The 20869-nt window shown below is 43.2% G+C and overlaps 1 protein-coding gene across 2 annotated transcripts in view; it reads right to left on the bottom strand.

Annotated features, from left to right (window-relative positions):
- Positions 1-20869, bottom strand: part of LOC120047540 (R-spondin-2-like) — a 71932-nt gene that overhangs the window by 13123 nt on the left and 37940 nt on the right. For both annotated transcript variants that reach the window (XM_038993068.1, XM_038993069.1), the window contains exons 3-4: positions 8374-8517; positions 7781-7969 (exon numbers count right to left, since the gene is read on the bottom strand). In XM_038993068.1, the coding sequence (XP_038848996.1) occupies positions 7781-7969; positions 8374-8517 (333 nt within the window). The remainder of the gene's footprint in view (positions 1-7780; positions 7970-8373; positions 8518-20869) is intronic.

The raw sequence follows: 20869 nt of genomic DNA, 5'->3' as shown, positions 1-20869 counted from the left end.
CTGACTAATATTTATTTTGCCGATTTACACAGAAAATGCAAACAAGAGTTACACAAATGTCACGCTTGTCAATGACAACTAGTGACTTCGGCGCCGTCTGTGAATCTGAAAGCGGATTTGCAGAGCAGTAGGAAAATTAGCCAATGAGTTTCAATGTCGTGTTTGTGTAAGACCTTACTACTCAGCCTAAATCCAAAAACTACAGAGAGCGTACACATTTAAAGTTGTTTACACAACATCTAATACTATTAAAATGGAATAACCCATCACTTGGAGGTTAGGAGAAAAGGGAGGGTGGGGCTGACTGCAATGAATTTAAGCAGAAAGAGGAAGTTACAGTGTAAGAGAGAGAGAGAGAGAGGTAGAGAGTGGGTGAAAGAGAGAGGTAGAGAGAGAGAGAGAGAGAGAAATAGAGAGCGAGAGAGAGCGAGAGAGAGATGGATATGGAGAGATATACTTGTTACATCCCTGTTCGTAAACAAGAGTCTGATGACAGGATTAGTGTTTATATATTTTTATGATTGAGGTGAAATCTCCTGAGGGAGAATCCTAATGGCGTCAATACTGAGCAGCCTCAGACTCCAGAGAGAGAGAGAGAGGCCCCAAGAGCAGAATTTAGACAGCTGGAAGTGAATAATAAGAACACATACAGTTGAAGTCGGAAGTTTACAAACACTTAAGTTTGGAGTCATTAAAACTCGTTTTTCAACCACTCCACAAATTTCTTGTTAACAAACTATAGTTTTGGCAAGTCGGTTAGAACATCTACTTCGTGCATGACGCAAGTAATTTTTCCAACAATTGTTTACAGACAGATTATTTCACTGTATCACAATTCCAGTGGGTCAGAAGTTTACATACGCTAAGTTGACTGTGCCTTAAAACAGCTTGGAAAATTCCCGAAAATGAGGTCATGGCTTTAGAAGCTTCTGATAGGCTAATTGACATAATTTGAGTCAATTAGAGGTGTACCTGTGGATGTATTTCAAGGCCTACCTTCAAACTCAGTGCCTCTTTGCTTGACATCATGGGAAAATCTAAAGAAATCAGCCAAGACCTCAGAAAAAAAATTGGAGACCTCCACAAGTCTGGTTCATCCTTGAGAGCAATTTCCAAATGCCTGAAGGTACCATGTTCATCTGTACAAACAATAGTACACAAGTATAAACACCATGGGACCACACAGCCGTCATACCGCTCAGGAAAGAGGCGCGTTCTGTCTAGTAGAGATGGACGTACTTTGGTGGAAAAGTGCAAATCAATCCCAGAACAACAGCAAAGGACCTTGTGAAGATGCTGGAGGAAACAGGTACAAAAGTATTTATATCCACAGTAAAACGAGTCCTATATCGACATAACCTGAAAGGCCACTCAGCAAGGAAGAAGCCACTGTTACAAAACCGCCATAAAAAAGCCAGACTACGGTTTGCAACTGCACATGGGGACAAAGATCGTACTTTTTGGAGAAATGTCCTCTGGTCTGATGAAACAAAAATAGAACTGCTGCAGGAGGGACTGGTGCACTTCACAAAATAGATGGCTTCATGAGGGAGGAAAAATATGTGGATATATTGAAGCAACATCTCAAGACATCAGTCGGGAAGTTAAAGCTTGGTCGCAAATGGGTCTTCCAAATGGACAATGACCCCAAGCATACTTCTAAAGTTGTGGCAAAATGGCTTAAGGACAACAAAGTCAAGGTATTGGAGTGGCCATCACAAAGCCCTGACCTCAATTTTATAGAAAATTTGTGGGCAGAACTGAAAAAGCGTGTGCGAGCAAGGAGGCCTACAAACCTGACTCAGTTACACTAGCTCTGTCAGGAGGATATGGGCCAAAATTCACCCGAGTTATTGTGGGAAGCTTGTGGAAGGCTACCAGAAACGTTTGACCCAAGTTAAACAATTTAAAGGCAATGCTACAAAATACTAATTGAGTGTATGTAAACTTCTGACCCACTGAGAATGTGATGAAAGAAAAGCTGAAATAAATAACTCTACTATTATTCTGACATTTCACATTCTTAAAATAAAGTGGTGATCCTAACTGACCTAAGACAGGGCATTTTTACTAGGATTAAATGTCAGGAATTGTGAAAAACTGAGTTTAAATGTATTTGGCGACTTCAACTGTACATTGACTATTGGCGGAGTGAGGTCAAAGGTCAGAGAAAGATGGAATGATATCAAGCATTGGAAAGAGACTTCACTGAATACAGTGCCTTGCAAAAGTTTTATTTGGATTTCATGTAATGGACATACACAGCATAGTCCAAATTGTTGAAGTGAAATTAAAAAAATAACTTGTTTCAAAAACTTTTAAAAAATGCTATGAAGCCCCTAAATAAGATCTGGTGCAACCAAATACCTTCAGAAGTCACATAATTAGTTAAATAAAGTCCATCTGTGTGAAATCTAAGTGTCACATGATATGTCACATGATCTCAGTATATATACACCTGTTCTCAAAGGCCCCAGAGTCTGCAACACCACTAAGCAAGAGGCACCACCAAGCAAGCGACACTATTAAGACCAAGGAGCTCTCCAAACAGGTCAGGGACTAAGTTACGGAGAAGTACAGATCAGGCTTGGGTTACAAAAAAATATCCGGAACTTTGAGCATCCTATGGAGCACCATTAAATCCCTTATTAAAAAATGGAAAGAATATGGCACCACAACAAACCTGCCAAGAGAGGGATGCACAGCAAAACTCACAGACCAGGCAAGGAGGGCATTAATCAGAGAAGCAACAAAGAGACCAAAGATAACCCTGAAGGAGCTGCAAAGCTCCACAGCGGAGATTGGAGTATCTGTCCATAGGACCACCTTAAGCTGTACACTCCACAGAGTTGTGGGGATGTTTTTCATCGGCAGGTAAATACAGGGAAATTCTTGAAGGAAAACTGTTTGTCTTCCAGAGATTTGAGACTGGGACGGAGGTTCACCTTCCAGCAGGACAATGACCCTAAGCATACTGCTAAAGCAACACTCGAGTGGTTTTAGGGGAAACATTTAAATGTCTTGGAATGGCCTAGTCAAAGCCCAGACCTAAATCCAATTGAGAATCTGTGGTATGTACACCAGCGGAACACATCCAACTTGAAGGAGCTGGAGCAGTTTTGCCTTGAAGAATGGGCAAAAATCCCAGTGGCTAGATGTGCCAAGCTTATAGAGACATACCCCAAGAGACTTGCAGCTGTAATTGCTGCAAAAGGTGTCTCTACAAAGTATTGACTTTGGGGGGGTGAATAGTTATGCACGCTCAAGTTCTGTTTTTTTGTCTTATTTGTAGTTTGTTTCACAATAAAAAATATTTTGCATCTTCAAAGTGGTAGGCATGTTGTGTAAATCAAATGATACAACCCCCCATCTTACTTCCAGGTTGTAAGGCAACAAAATAGGAAAAATGCCAAGGGGGGTGAAACTTTCGCAAGCCACTGTACTTAACCCATTTAAAAGACCCCAAACAAAGCAAAACCTTGAAGCTGAAATCCTCAATAGTGACACTGCCACGCCCATTTGCAATATTATAACAAAGAAGTTACTGCAAACAACAAATACTGTTTTTTCCCCCCTCTGAAATCATTGCATCATATGTACATAAATTGTTTTTACCATGCTGCGCAACGTCTCTTCAGCTTGGCAACAAAAACAATAACAACGGTGGTGGGGTGAACATTGTTGTCACGCTTGTTGAAATGAGTGGACCAAGGCGCAGCGTGCGTAGAGTTCCACATTATATTTAATAGTGAAACTTACAACCAAAACAACAACAAATATAACAACCGTGCAGTAATGCAGTGCACAAGGCAACTAAACACAAACAAGATCTCACAAACAACAGGTGGGAAAAGGCTGCCTAAATATGATCCCCAATCAGAGACAACGATAGACAGCTGCCTCTGATTGGGAACCATACCAGGCCAACATAGAAAATGAAAAACTAGAATGCCCACCCTAATCACACCCTGACCTAACCAAATAGAGAAATAAAAGGATCTCTAAGGTCAGGGCGTGACAACTGTGCTGTTTCCGCCTAATGCAGATTTAATCTTCAACTAAATACAGAATTAGTAATCATAGCCTGGCAAATGAAACAGGACGCCATAAAAAAAAACATGGCTGGCCAGAGAGACTATGTCATCACTGTGGGTCGGGAGAAATAGAAATTGAAGAACACTTTCTAATCTTCTGCCCCAAATACATATTGGTTAGAGATTCCTTCATCCCCAAATGAAAAATTTAAATGTCCACATTCACAGAACAATCAAACAAAGAGAAACTTATACTCTATACTTTTGGGGGAAAGGTCTGATGTGTATGAGTTTGCAGCACAATATGTCACAGCTTGCCACAAGCTAAAAGAAGAAACATTACATTTGTTTGTACAAATTTCTTCAAGTACTATAATAGACCATTTTGTTTCTTGAATTAGATTTCTGAACATGTTTTTTCCCCCAATTCTTATTGTTGTGTATCACTTTGCTTTGGCAACATTGACCTTGTCATCATGCCATTAAAGCATATTGAGTTTGAGAGAGAGACAGAGAGACAGAGAGAGAGAGAGAGAGAGAGAGAGAGAGAGAGAGAGAGAGAGATGTACTTGTCACATGCCTGTTTGTAAACCAGTGAATCTGATGACAGGATTGCTGGAAAATCTCCTGAGGGAGAATCCTAATAGCTTCAATATTGAGCAGGTTCAGACTCCAGAGACGAGGAGTAAGTGCACAGAAAGAGACGGCGATGGAGAGAGAGGGGAGAGAAAGCGGGAGACTGCGAAAGCGCGCGTGCGAGAGAGAAGTCAGTGTGTCATTGCAGAGGCCAATGGAACAGCTATTAATAAGGCATGTTTATGGCCCTTTCAGCAGACCACCCTGGGTGGAGAGGATGGAAGCAACAGAACAGCAGTCTGTCTACTTACCCTGAGGGAGGGAAGAGGTGAGGAGAAGAAGACTGGCACCCAACACTGTATTTCTGATCAATTTGATGTTATTTTAATGGACAATTTTTTTTTGCTTTTCTTTACAAAACAAGGACATTTCTAAGTGACCCCAAACTTTTGAACGGTAGTATATATATTTCCTGTCTCATTTTAATAGTTAGCAATCTAATCCAATACTTATCCAAAATACTGGTGTTCAATGGGAAGAAATTACATGCAGTCCAAATGATATTTTTTTAACCCATCCTTTCTTTCGTGTCAATCGCGATTCTACTCTAGTTCACACTCTGACTTATTTTCTTGTTGGGTTGTATTGTTGTAAATGTATATTTAGAAGAAAAAACATACTTTGTGGTTATAGCCTGGGAATAATCCTATTTACGTCTTGAGACGTAATTTGTTATATTGCGGAGCAAAGCCATGGTGTATTAGATAGCATTGGAGGGCCTTACTGCCCAAAGTCCCTGGAATCTGTTGTAATTTAAGAGGTCAACTGGGAGGTATTTAATAATGAACCCGGGCGTAATGAGGCCTTTCCATGAACCTCTTGATCTTCATCCACCGGCTTGGACCACTTCCTGGTCACCTGCACACCAAAGGGAAATACAGACATTCCTCCCATTGGATTACTCTTTATTATCACTTATGGGAAGTGATTATTTTACAATGTCAGTTGGTCTGGAACTGGGACTGGGCCCATGCTGCCTGCCTGAAATTAATCTCTCTGCTGTGTGGAACCCTGAGTATTTCTTCTTCTTTGCTTTCTTGGCATTCCCTTATCCCGCTCGACTTAAATGGCTTCCATTTGACATAGTATTTATTTAAACAGCTTGACATGGACCAGTCTTTCGTTTCACAGGCTTAGTTTTGGGGGGTAGGATTTTTCACTACCACTTGGGGTTCAGCGGCTTGAGGGTCGGGGAGTTAAGAGTGCCGTTTAAGTCTAAAACTCAACTTTATGACACAAGCCACCTCTGCCATTCTTGTAACCAAAAAGAGCACACAGCGACGACAACAGACAACTTTACCTACACAACTCAATTTAGGCCATGGACCATTCCCGTGGACATTGAATGGGGTGAAGACACTAATAGATGACCGTATCAAACATAAAACAGGAGTGATAAGGGAGGTCGACGTTAGAGGCCCCCACACTTGGTTTATACAAGCAAGCAGAAAAATAGCTTTGCTATGCATTCAATTGAGACTTTTCACAAAACTCCCCATCACTGACCTCAGACTAGATAATTGATGCCAGTAACACAGGCCCAACAATGCCAGGTTTTAATTCAAGAAGACCATAAAATACTTTGGAAAAGGTCAAGCAAGCAGTGCTAAATTAAGAGGGGGAAATTCCTAAAGAAAAAACAGGACTGGATAGGAACACATAATCACCCCACTGGGCACACAGTATTTGAATCAATTTTGTTTCCACATTATTTCAATGTTTCCACGTCATTTTCACTGGGCACAGACGTTAATTCAACGTCTATTCCACATTGGTTCCACGCACATGGCCCAGCTAGAGTCAAGAAACTTCCCAGTGGGACAGTTTCCAAGCCAGAAAGCACTGCCTGCCTCAATATTGCTGCAATATGAGAGACAATCATGGTTTATTTCAAGTTTATTTACTCTCTCACCACCTCACTAAACGGTACTCTGATTTAACATGCAATACCAAAAATGGAGGAAAATCCTAGAGAGAAAGGAGGATATTTTCCTGCTTTTGTTGAACAACGTTCTATTTCATAATTTTTCAGGAAGGCTTGAACCAAATCTGCCATTCTGTCACTATAACTCCTATATCTCCTTGTTTTGCCTAAGGAAGTGTATATATCCTAAACCAAAATCCTATTGACTGAGTTAGGGACATATTTGAGTTAGGGACAGCTTTTCTGTCATCACGTTGTCAATAAGCACACTTGAACGAGGCCATCACTCTAAAATGGTGTGTTTGGATCATCTGTGAAGAACTGAACACTTTCAGGCAAAATATTTTCCTAGCTGTATTTACACAAAAAATATTTCCAGATCTGACTTCTCATTTAATGGTCGACGTACATGCTGTGCGTACCACAAATAACTTTCAAATGGACATGAGGAAACAGAGAGTGCCATTGAGGAAACCTGCAGTTCATACTTTGAAGAATGCCACTGAAGAGAGGGAGAGAGAGAAAAAAATATACCCAGAAAAACCTGGTGAGCTAGCTTGAATGGGGCGGGCCATGGAAAAATACTGATATTTCATGCATGAAAATGCCACTGTGCACCTAAAAACCAAAAGGTAAAAAAAAGGCAGAAAGTGGTGGGTTTGTGTTTGAGGGACACGTAGAGTTAATGTTGGCTAGAGCAGCAGACATACCTGGTGGGTCTCTGAGACCAGAAAGGGGAAATGGTTTCTCCCAAGAGAGGGTTCTGGCCCCATACCCTAGATACAAGTCTCTAAAGCACAGGTGTCAAACTCATTCCACGGACGGTCGAGTGTCTGCAGGTTTTCGCTCCTCCCTTGTACTTGATGAATTAAGGTCCCTAATTAGTAAGGAACTCCCCTTACCTGGTTGTCTAGGCCTTAATTGAAAGGGAAAAAAATAACCTGCAGACACTAGGCCCTCCATGGAATGAGTTTGACACCCCTGCTCTAAAGCACTATAATCCTTGAGGAGAGGCTAGATTTGCACATGACAAACACACCACAGACCAAAAAACACCATAAAGATAGAGATGGATGATACAAACACACGCACACACAAAAGCGCACGCACACGGGCACACGCACACACACGCACTATCCATCTACCCACCCAAACAGCTGTCTGCCAATACGGTGTTACGTCTTACCTCTCCTGCAGTGCCTAATGGCCATTTTGCATCTCTTGGACTCGGCGATGGTGGGGCAGGGTATCGTGTCCTTGGGTGGCTTCTTCACGATGTGCCGCGTCCGCGTCTCCAGACCCCACTTGAAGCCGCAGGTTTTGTTTCTCCTGTTGCAGGACCCCCACTCGCTCCACTGGCCCACCACGCAGCCCTCTGCGTGGGGAGAGACATGAGTCATTAAAAGGGTAACACCGGGGATACTCGATGGAGGGTCCAAATCAAGGTTTACTACAGTACATAGCGAAAAACCTAGGATGGCCATAACCTCTTGGTGTGTGGTCCTTTCCATCCTTCTACTGTTTCATTTAAAAACATATACAAGAGGTTAGAAGGTTAAAGACTGTTGGGTAAAGTCAATCAGTTCTAGGAGATCCTGCCTCAATGTGATCCACATTGTTGACTTTCCACATTTCAAACACAGTATGAATTACTCCAAAAAGGCACCCTATTCCCTATATAGTGCACTACTTTGGACCAGAACCCAGTAATGCACTACATAGGGAATAGGGAGCTATTTCAGATGCACATACAGTATGTCTTTGCTTTTTCCCTTTTACCTCCACACTCCATGGTGTCCTCCAGGGGCGCAAAGCCTTCGGGGCACTTCTCGGAGCAGCGCCCTTTGTGCAGGTAAAACCCTGCCTTGCACTTCGTGCAGAAGTCTTTACTGAAGCAGGACTCACAGTTATCTATCCTGCACCCTGTGGGAGGAAGAGGAGACAAGATGAGAGGCGATGCTGGGAGAGGAGGGGAAGTGAAGTGAGGAGAGGTCTCGGCAAAGGCCTGGGCTAGGCAGCGGCACAGTACAGTATTCACTCATACCATCTGGAGTTGATAGAAGAGTAAGGGGGTTTGGGGAAGGAGATGGAGTTCTTGAAAGGATAACCGCCCCCCTCCAAAAGAAAGCCTCTGTGTTGATGTCCTGTGAATTAGATAATCATATATCTCCAGGGCTGTGCTGTATTTCAGCACACTCGGTTTTCAGTGTGAGCGGGGGAAGAGTGTGAACTGTGAAATAACAACAGCAAAGTTAGTGAAACATTACCTCACTGTGACCGCTTTCAACACAGGCAGGAAAACATATCACTAGCCTGACATCCAACAATCTGGAGACAAGACAGAGGTCTGGGCCTCTGGTTCTCATGTCCTAGCCACAAATGGGTTTGAGTGATTCTATTTTGTTTTTGTTTTAAATATATTTTTTAACTTCACTAGGGTAGGGGGCACTATTTTCACTTCCGGATGAAAAGCATGCCTAAAGTAAACTGCCTGCTACCCAGGCCCAGAAGCTAGGATATGCATATAATTGGTATATTTGGATAGAAAACACTCTAAAGTTTCCAAAACTGTTAAAATAATGTCTGTGAGTATAACAGAACTGATATGGCAGGCGAAAACCTGAGAGAAATCCATCCAGGAAGTAGGATTTTTTTGTTGTTGTAGTTTTCTATTGAATGCCATTACAGTATCCATTGACTTAGGACTCAAATTGCACTTCCTATGGCTTCCATTAGATGTCAACAGACTTTAGAAGTTGTTTCAGGCTTGTATTCTGAAAAATGAGTGAGTAAGAGCACTCTGAATGAGTGGACACTGCAGTGGCCCAGAGCTTTTTCAAGCGCGAGACTGAGAGGCCTTTCTTGTTTACCTTTTATATTGACGACGTTATTGTCCGGTTGAAATATTATCGATTATTTAGGCTAAAAACAACCTGAGGATTGATTATAAACATCGTTTGAAACGTTTCTACTAACTTTACGGATACTATTTGGATTTTTCGTCTGCCTGTTGTGACTGCGTTTGAGTCTTTGGATTACTGAACAAAATGCGCAAGGTTTTTGGATATAAACATGGACCTTATCGAACAAAATGAACATTTATTGAGTAAATGGGAGTCTCGTGAGTGCAACCATATGAAGATCATCAAAGGTAAGTGATTAACTTTATCACTCTTTCTGACTTGTGTAACTCCTCTACTTGGCTGGTTACTGTTTGTAATGACTTGTCTGCTGGGCGCTGTTCTCAGATAATCGCATGGTATGCTTTCGCCGTAAAGCCTTTTTGAAATCTGACACCGTGGTTGGATTAACAAGAAGTTAATCTTTAAACCGATGTATAACACTTGTATGCTTCATTAATTTTTATAATGAGTATTTCTGTTTTTGAATTTGGCGCTCTGCAATTTCACTGGATGTTGGCCAGGTGGGACGCTACCGTCCCACGTACCCTAGTGAGGTTTTTAAGCAAGTTAGTGTTACCAATGCCTCCAACTTATGTTTGATATGGTTCATTCTAAGCTTAGTGTTATCAGACATTGCATCATTGATGGTAAGAAGGAACTTTTTGTGATTAGGAAGTTAGTTTGGATTGGGGAACAAAAACATTGCGAGCCCCTGCCAAACTAACTAACCAACACTGATGTCTTTGGTGAGAAACACAACGCCACACTTATCGTCCCACGCCCCACCCTGCCGGGCTGAAACACAGCACTGTGCGGCGAGGGCGATGTGTCATAAAGCCTTTTACTCTGCAAATAGCACTTTCAGGCAGGGGCCCAAATTACACGAGCTGCACCGATGGGTCGACGTACTGGGCTGCATGATTAAAAGGAAGCCCTCACCCGAGCTGTCTAATTTATGACACTGCTCAGAATCCCTAAGTGGCCTGATTGGTTGGCTAACCCCAATCTATATTAGAGGAGGCTGGTGGGAGGACCTATAGGAGGATCGGCTAATTGTAATGACTGGAATGGAATTAATGGAACGTATCAAGCATATCAAACATATAGAAACCACATGTTTGACTCTGTTTCATCAATTCCATTTCAGCCATTACAATGAGCCCATCCTCCTATAGCTCCTCCCACCAGTAGGCTAGCCAACTAGCAGCAGTCGCTCTACTAGGCTTTCGCAGGTATGGTGGTGGCATCTGGTCTTCTCTGTGTCTCCCGGAGAGTCACCATGTGCGCATGTGAGTGTGTGATTGTGTGTTGAAGTAATTATCCACATGTAACAGATACAGAGTACAAGGCCCAAGACTCTTTTATCTAGGACCCGTTTGCGGGCCCGGAGAAGGTTCTCACAATCACGCCCCTTAATTACACCATCCCCAGCTAACCATCAGGCCTCCTCTGCTCGCTCTGCATTCCTCCGCAACGACAGAAGTCCCTCCCCTTTTCACTTTGAACCCCTAAGTATGGCTTCTACCCACTCACTCTGTCTCTCACGCTTTTCCAATCCTGACCAGTCTAAACAAACCCGCTGCAAACACACACATAAGTACACACACATAATGGAAACACACACATATAATTATACACACATATACACACACATATGCAAACAGACACACACAAACAAACATGTCACATACACTAACCACACTCAAATCAGAGTTGGTTGGCGACACACCCATTGCGCTGTCGCCCCTGTCGCCTACCTTCTGAAAAGATGACAAGATGTTCGAATACCAGCATCCACACTGTTCTTGATTCTTTACCTAGATACAGTATCTATCGGCTCTCTGGCTGGTCATTGGCATAATGCTTGATTATCACCCTCATCAAAGTTTAATGAATGATGTTCCTGACGCGAGATATATATAGGCCTACTGTAGGCTTATATCCAGTGAGGTTCAATGGAGAAAAAAATAAAATAAAAATGTATATATATATTATATATACATAAGTATACATACAGTGGGGAGAACAAGTATTTGATATACTGCCGATTTTGCAGGTTTTCCTACTTAAAAAGCATGTAGAGGTCTGTAATTTTTATCATAGGTACACTTCAACTGTGAGAGACAAAATCCAGAAAATCACATTGTATGATTTTTAAGTAATTAATTAGCATTTTATTGCATGACTTAAGTATTTGATCACCTACCAACCAGTAAGAATTCCGGCTCTTACAGACCTGTTTTTCTTTAAGAAGCCCTCCTGTTCTCCACTCATTACCTGTATTAACTGCACCTGTTTGAACTCGTTACCTGTATAAAAGACACCTGTCCACACACCCAAACAGACTCCAACCTCTCCACAATGGCCAAGACCAGAGAGCTGTGTAAGGACATCAGGGCTAAAATTGTAGACCTGCACAAGGCTGGGATGGGCTACAGGACAATAGGCAAGCAGCTTGGTGCGAAGGCAACAACTTTTGGCGCAATTATTAGAAAATGGTCAATCACCCTCGGTCTGGGGCTCCATGCAAGATCTCACCTCGTGGGGCATCAATGATCATGAGGAAGGTGAGAGATCAGCCCAGAACTACACGGCAGGACCTGGTCAATGACCTGAAGAGAGCTGGGACCACAGTCTCAAAGAAAACCATTAGTAACACACTACGCCGTCATGGATTAAAGTCCTGCAGCGCACGCAAGGTCCCCCTGCTCAAGCCAGCGCATGTCCAGGCCCGTCTGAAGTTTGCCAATGACCATCTGGATGATCCAGAGGAGGAATGGGAGAAGGTCATGTGGTCTGATGAGACAAAAATAGAGCTTTTTGGTCTAAACTCCACTCGCCGTGTTTGGAGGAAAAGAAGGATGAGTACAACCCCAAGAACACCATCCCAACCGTGAAGCATGGAGGTGGAAACATCATTTTTTGGGGATGCTTTTCTGCAAAGGGGACAGGACGACTGCACCGTATTGAGGGGAGGATGGATGGGGCCATGTATCGCGAGATCTTGGCCAACAACCTCCTTCCCTCAGTAAGAGCATTGAAGATGGGTTGTGGCTGGGTCTTCCAGTATGACAACGACCCGAAACACACAGCCAGGGCAACTAAGGAGTGGCTCCGTAAGAAGCATCTCAAGGTCCTGGAGTGGCCTAGCCAGTCTCCAGACCTGAACCCAATAGAACACCTTTGGAGGGAGCTGAAAGTCCGTATTGCCCAGCGACAGCCCCGAAACCTGAAGGATCTGGAGAAGGTCTGTATGGAGGAGTGGGCCAAAATCCCTGCTGCAGTGTGTGCAAACCTGGTCAAGAACTACAGGAAACGTATGATCTCTGTAATTGCAAACAAAGGTTTCTGTACCAAATATTAAGTTCTGCTTTTCTGATGTATCAAATACTTATGTCATGCAATAAAATGCAAATTAATTACTTAAAAATCATACAATGTGATTTTCTGGATTTTTGTTTTAGATTCCTTCTCTCACAGTTGAAGTGTACCTATGATAAAAAAATTACAGACCTCTACATGCTTTGTAAGTAGGAAAACCTGCAAAATCGGCAGTATATCAAATACTTGTTCTCCCCACTGTATGTATGTGTGTATGTATCCATGTGTGTATGTATATGTATGAATGTTTGTACTGCATGTATACATAACATATTTGTCATGTGAAAGCTGTATATAAAAGTACCATGCATGTAGTATGTAAAATGTAGTATGTAACATGTAATATGTAAAATGTATGTATATGGAACAAAAAAAGCTGTAAAAATAGTTTTTACCTTAGGGACATGAATAAAATCAGCTACAACCTTAATTATATAACGGTAAAAGCACAGTGCAACCTAGGGCAATATAATGTCATTTAATATACGCTTTTATCCAAAGGAAAAGAGAGAAACTCTCCGGAGGTGACAACCATATGTGACAACCAGCTGTGATTTGCAGAAACGGGATGTTGGGGTAGGAACAGTGTAAATTCAGTGCTACTGGAACGGATGTACGGATGTGGTATATGGAGGCATACAACAGACACTCTCAGATTCAAGAGGTGGTCTGAGGCAGCCTGTAAGACCTCACTGCACTCCTGTGTTGTGTTCATTAGGGCAATTCCGCAGTAGCGGAGTGATGCTGAGACTCGGCAGCGGAGTTGTACTTTAAAATGTATATCCAACCAAAAAAACAATGATTGCAAAGTTAAAACAGACAATACAACTCTATGCACAAGGACTACTTTTAACAATTTTCCACTGAACATGAAGAACAGTGCTGATGCAAAGTCTGGTAACAGAACGACGCCACAAACAGCACAAACCGTCATTCTGTGTGTTTAACTTTGCAATCATTGGTTTTTGTTGGATATACTGTACATTTTAAAGGGAAAAATCTGAGTCTCAGCATAACTCTGTTCCTGTGGAATTGCCCTACACTGGACAAGTACAAAAAGTTGTATTACGTTTGGTGCCAATTGAAGACGACCTAGATAGAACAAAACAATCTACACATGGAAGGCAGCCAACATTTACTCTATAGACATTTCTGCCTTCTCATTATCTCATCCCTGGTCCAACATATCACACGCACACTTGCTTATCTTTGTTTGATAAACACACAGGGCCACTAGAGTTACGCACTGCTGTAGAGATTTTGGCATGGAATGAGTGAAACAGGGGAGGTAAGACAGAGGCCCACACAAAGGCAGGATGCGCTCGGTCTCTCCTCCCTCTTCCCTACTTTTTTTTTTTAGCTCTCATCCCTCTCTCCTCTCTTTGTTCCCTCTGAAATTAGATATCGGTGGGGCTCGGTGTCAATACACGTCAGGGCCAGGGACCCAACAGCCAATAAATCAAAGGAGTAAATTGGAAAGTAGTGCTCCTCTTTACCTCTCAAACACAAGCCTTCCCAGGCCTGTCATCACCTGAGTCTTTCTTTCTTTCTTTCGCTCTGAAGAAGTAAAAGAAAAAAGAACATCTGGCGCTATTACACTCTCAAGCACCGGCTTGTTGCGCAACCCTGCTGTTATTGACAACAAACAGCAGTGGAGACGCTGGTACACCGAAACACACACGACTAACGAGTGCCACAACGTTAAAGTTCATCTTACAATATAAACTCAGCAAAAAAAGAAACGTCCCTTTTTTCAGGACCCTGTCTTTCAAAGATCATTTGTAAAACACTGTTTCCCATGCTTGTTCAATGAACCATAAACAATGAATGAACATGCACCTGTGGAACGGTCGTTAAGACACTAACAGCTTACAGACGGTAGGCAATTAAGGTCACAGTTATGAAAACTTAGGACACTTAAAAGAGGCCTTTCTACTGACTCTGAAAAACACCAAAAGAAAGATGCCCAGGGTCCCTCATCTGCATGAACGTGTCTTAGGCATGCTGCAAGGAGGCATGAGGACTGCAGATGTGGCCAGGGCAATAAATTGCAATGTCCATACTGTGAGACGCCTAAGACAGTGCTACAGGGAGACAGGACGGACAGCTGATCGTCCTCGCAGTGGCAGACCACGTGTAACAACACCTGCACAGGATCGGTACATCCGAACATCACACCTGCGGGACAGGTACAGGATGGCATCAACAACTGACCGAGTTACACCAGGAACGCACAATCCCTCCATCAGTGCTCAAACTGTCCGCAATAGGCTGAGAGAGGATGGACTGAGAGCTTGTAGGCCTGTTGTAAGGCAGGTACTCACCAGACATCACCGGCAACAACGGCGCCTATGGGCACAAACCCACCGTCGCTGGCCCAGACAGGACTGGCAAAAAGTGCTCTTCACTGATGAGTTTCGGCTTTGTTTCACCAGGGGGGATGGTCGGATTCGCGTTTATCGTCAAAGGAATGAGCGTTACACCGAGGCCTGTACTCTAGAGTCGGATTCGATTTGCAGGTGGATTTGGAGGTCTGTCATGTTCTGGGGTGATGTGTCACAGCATCATCGGACTGAGCTTGTTGTCATTTCAGGCAATCTCAACGCTGTGCGTTACAGGGAAGATATCATCTTCCCTCATGTGGTACCCTTCCAACAGGCTCGTCCTGACATGACCCTCCAGCATGACAATGCTAACAGCCATACTGCTCGTTCCGTGCGTGAATTCCTGCAAGACAGGAATGTTAGTGTTCTGCCATGGCCAGCGAAGAGCCCAGATCTCAATCCCATTGAGCATGTCTGAGACCTGTTGGATCGGAGGGTGAGGGCTAGGGCCATTCCCCCTAGAAATGTCTGTGAACTTGCAGGTGCCTTGGTGGAAGAGTGGGGTATCATCTCACAGCAAGGACAGGCAAATCTGGTGCATTCCATGAGAAGGAGATGCACAGCAGTACTTAATGAAGCTGGTGGCCACACCAGATACTGTTACTTTAGATTTTGACCCCCCCTTTGTTCAGGGACACTATTCAATTTCTGTTCGTCACATGTCTGTGGAACTTGTTCAGTTTAAGTCTCAGTTGATGAATATTGTTATGTTCATGCAAATATTTACACATGTTAAGTTTGCCGAAAATAAACGTAGTTGACAGTGAGAGGACATTTCCTTTTTTTTTTACTGAGTTTAGATGTCAAAATCAAGCTTATAGTCACATTTATTAGCCAACACTGGTGGTAGCGATTCCTGTCCTACTCCTTATCAGATAAAATAGAAGATTCGTCATTCCTTTACAGATATATGACATATGCGTATAGCTCTGACAAGGGAGAGACTTCCAAGATGAAGACCTTCCTCTTAGTCAGTGATCGAGGTCAAAGGTCCTTGGAAGAAGATGTAGGTGGGGGGAGACGCCACGACAGACAGACATCCTGTCAAGATAGGGAACAGAGAGGCTATCTAAGATCAGACAGAGCCATAGTTAGCATATATATATATGTGTGTGGGGTCAGAGTTGGATGGATATGAGGGAAGTTCCCACAGGGTGCTGCATCTGCCCGGCTGCTTGTCTGCCTCTGCGGCCCAACGGAGAGCCCCAGACGAGGCGCCCAGGGGCGCATGGCCCTCAGATGCATAGGAGCAGGTTATAGCCCTCTGAGATTAACCTCTGTGCCACCTCCAATGTCTCGTCTAGGTGCCTCTGGGAGACTAATAAGAAATAATGAGGTCATCAGATCTGGCAGGAATCTGATGAAAGGAAGGTTCAATGTTCTTCTTGAGGCTTAAAACACATGATCTCCTCTTGGCCTTGTTTCTCAGTTAACTCAATATCAAATCATTTCTGGGTAACAATTAAGTAACGTATTGTGATTGTTTTGAATTAGAATGGTCAAAAAGAAAAAGAAATAGCTTCTTAGTAAAGTGCAATTTCTCAAGCAAGAACATTGTTAGGACTGTCTGGGAGTGGGGAGGGGAAAACTGAAAACTAGTTGTTATTGGCAGAGAGGTTTGGAACTCTCTTTCTTATTGTTCTATTAGGACAAAACGCCAACCCACCAAAACAGGCAGAAATTTCAGGTTGTCTTTTCAAACAGCTCTTACACTAAAAGGGCATTATTATAGTTTTCACAATTTCGCAGTATTTTTCCAACAACATAATGTGGAAATATACTGAAAAACACAGCAAATCTAGTTTTTGACTGCACTGGACCACTAATACAATATATTTTTAAAAAAACTAGATGTTTCTGTTAAAATAGGAATTCAAAGCCACCGAGTATAGACAGTGGCTGAGCTGAGGGGTCAACATCTTTTAAAGGAAAGGCATGGTTGCACTTGTATGAATGTGACTGTTTCCATTTTTTTTGGTTTTTTTCAGTTTGTGGTAGTCATGTCAACTGCATTTGGAGTTGATTTACGGCGCTTTAAAAGCGTGATCTAATCCTGCGAAATCTAGCTGGCAGCGACTCTCCCCTCTCTCTCTGCTGTGGTCTGGATCGAAAATCTGCAAATTTGATCAGGGACACTCAAAGCAACTGTTAATTTCAGAGGTGTTCTGTGTGAGATTGGGTTGACACGGGACAAATGCCATCACTTGATTTATCTATATGAATATTCATGTTAAAAAAAAACTGTAAATCATTTTTCAAAAGATGGAGAATATGTTGTGAGCCCAGAAAGGGCCTTTCTTGTAAGCTATGGGGGTTAGGTTGTCAAGCCAATCATCAGTCTAATGAAAAGTCTTCCAGGATGCTAACCAGGCCTGCTGTTGAACAGGCAGGCAGCGGCAGTGTCCATGTCCATGATCAGACAGAAAGAAGCTCTGGCAGTGAAGCAGGGGAAAACAAACCCCATTTTTCCAGCCTTACTCTCCAAGCGTGTCTGAGGGAAGCAGCTAGCCTAGTACTAGCCTAATAGCGCTTTGACCTACTCTCTAAAATCAGAAGGTTTGGCTGACATTTAACCCTTGGCTTGCTAGCTGCCACCCAGCCATGTCATGTGGATTGATGGATGGCAGGAGTTCATGGCACAGGACAAGGCTGCATGTTCTCCCCTCTGACATTCTCTTTTCTTTCCACGTGGATGCTCTTCAACACCTTGGCATGGGGCTGCTGGGCGAGACGGTGCCAGTGTTCCTGTCAGTCAGAATGGGCCAGTGGAGAAGAGACACGACAGGCCTGTCAGTTGGTTGTGTCCATTGTGTTGTCTCGCGGTGTGTCTAAACTGTGGTTTGTAAAAGCTGTGGCGATTAACTGTCCCTTGGTAAGGTGCAAAGGTCAAAAGCAAATGGTCTTTTTCTGGTTAAAATGTGCAATGGAAATACACATAGGAAGACAGAGATGCAGAGTAGCCTGTTTCTGTCTGTGCTGCCAACGTCGCTCATGGTATTGTGAGTTTGCTCCTTTACAGAGCTTCATACTTCGGTACTCAATTGGCCCGGAGAACTGACGTGTGACTACTGTCCACCTCAGAATCCACCAAACTCCCGTGATGCACTTTAAAAATGAACAATCTTACAAAGGTGTAACCAAATCATCCAAAACTCTGGCATTGAAATAAATACATAAAAGGGTACAAACCAGAAACAAAAAGCAACAATGATATTCCGTAACCAATTTTTAGTACGAGAGAGGCAATAAAATAAAATCAGAAATGGAGTTTTAAAAATCACCTCGGACAAGGGGAGTCTCAAGTGGCATATATACTGGCACTGGATGAGCTGTGATATTTGAACCACACTTCCAGAATATTGGCCATATCTATGACCTCAGCTTGACAGGGTTTTCATCCTGGCAGGGGAATGCTCATTGCTGGGGTTTCTGTGAGCATTACAGCATGCTGTGACTGAGGGAGAGCTGTGGCTGAGGGAGAGCTGTGTTTGTTTGTGTGTGTGTGTGTGTGTGTGTGTGTGTGTGTGTGTGCGTGCGTGCGTGTATGCATGCACGAGTGCGTGTGGCTAAGGGACGGCTGTGGCTGTGTGTGTTCTGTGTGTTTGTTGAAGGGGGTGCACATAGGGACAGCCTATGCCAGACTTCAAGCCTTGTCCACCAGGATACCCTCCAAACCTCTCCCCCCCCCCCCCCCCCCCCCCCAACCACCTCAGCAGTGTTTAAAACCATTATACAGCCCCTGGGAAGAAGTTTTGCTCGGAGTATTACTCTCATGCTGTCCCTGTCAACACTTTCCCTCCCGTTAAACTCAGCACACTGTTATCCACCATTCACCCGCTCCTCCTAATATTTTAAACCCATATGAAAATACAGTTGATGGCTGATACAGTCTATGCCATAGCTAATTAAATAATGATATAAAAGCCTGCGTTAAGCCTAAAGCATGCAGATAGATGTCCCAGGCAAGTAGACAGATTAGTTTGCATTAGCACTGGTGCAACTGCCACAAACTTACACAGAGTTTGCTGACTTACACATCCCGTACAGTAGATACGTGCACTTATCAGGACTGGGCTGTATATAAACCATATGTGAATATCTACCCTTACAAATGTCCCTGGTAGAGGTGGAGGTTGACAGAGAGACAGAAGAGCAGTATTAGTCTGTTGAGCTGATAAGTGCCTCCATGACTGCAGCTGTTATGGAGTTATGGATCATATCTAACTCTTCACCATTAGCTGCTGAAAGGTGTGTGTTTGTGTATGTGTGCATGTGAGAGCGAGAGAGAGAGAGAGCGAGGTGTAAAACGCAGACGGAATCACGTAAGCCAGACATTAAAACGGAATTCCGCAATATTCAAACATTTATTGAACTTAGTAGGAAATTAACTACATTGATTGGACTTATAGAAAATCCATGAACAAAATGCATCAGTGATTTTTATTTTCCTGCAACTTTCTGAAACGGCACAGGAATGCCCTCGTCTGTGTGGTGTATACAGTGTGCGTATATCTAGTCTACACTTTGGGTAGCTGTTAGCGTTAATGCTAATGATAACCGTCTGCTGGTAGATGGAAAGGCTTTCACCAAAACCTTCTAAACAAAATGTTAACTATAAAGTAGCCTATGCTCACCTGGCAGAATGATATCATGATGATTTGCATCAATCCAGTAGCCATTTGTTTGCTAACTCTGCAATCACATGAGCGCTACAGAAACACTGCTGACCAAACAAAGTCTCTGGCTGGTGCTCACTTGCATTAAAGGGTAACTACACCAAAAGTTCAATAATTCTTAGATTTTTCCCAGACCTCAAAAGTGTTCTCCTGGTGTGGTAAATTATTGTTATGGACTTGGAACATCCAGTTTTGTGTGTTTCCTATTAAAAAAAGTGTGATTTTGAGAGCAAAAACCTAAAAAGAAAAACTGAAACCTTAAAAACTAAACGGAGAAAACGGAATTTGAGAAAAAAACAACACGGAATCACCCTCTCTCTTTTAAATTCAGCCACTGGCTGGTTCAGTTGCCTGGTTAGCTTCAGTCACCTAGTCTTACTGTACATTGGCACACAGGTTAAAGTGTGTGGCTACACTCTTTCTTCTCCTAATGCCAAGCTGTCAAGTGGCGGCTGAAAGAGAGTGAGGAACTTAGCCATGGGGTTCCAGCCTCATCACGGCTGGGCCTGGGAGTGAGTGTGTAAACCTCTCTCTCTCCCGTGTGGCTTTGGTTTCCCTTTACCCAGGCAGTCCACAAAACAGTCTTGAATGAGATAAGATCACACAGACAAACTCTGGTGTAATAATAAGCAGCTACTCCTTAAGTGATTTCAGAGGCTGTTTTGAAAGACCATGATAACAGAGACGTAATGCCACCTTCCAGGCCTCTTAGAGAGCAGGGGCAGGCACTGGCTCTGGGGCACTGGTGGTGGGGAGGAACACCGGTGTCTTTGAGCTCAGAGGAGAATCCAGCTGCCTTGTCAGCCCACAAATCGTTCCCAGTGACCCGACAATTAGCTTCGTAGAGCCTACCTGATAGAACGGCCCGTTATGGCCGACAGACCCAAACTGTTTAGTGGAAATTACATAAAGAGTGCAACTTAAGGAGGAA

This window comes from Salvelinus namaycush, chromosome 5 (assembly GCF_016432855.1).
Source record: "Salvelinus namaycush isolate Seneca chromosome 5, SaNama_1.0, whole genome shotgun sequence".
Classification (NCBI taxonomy): domain Eukaryota; kingdom Metazoa; phylum Chordata; class Actinopteri; order Salmoniformes; family Salmonidae; genus Salvelinus; species Salvelinus namaycush.
Note: the sequence above shows the minus strand (reverse complement) of the source record. Positions and strands in the feature narration are given on the sequence as shown.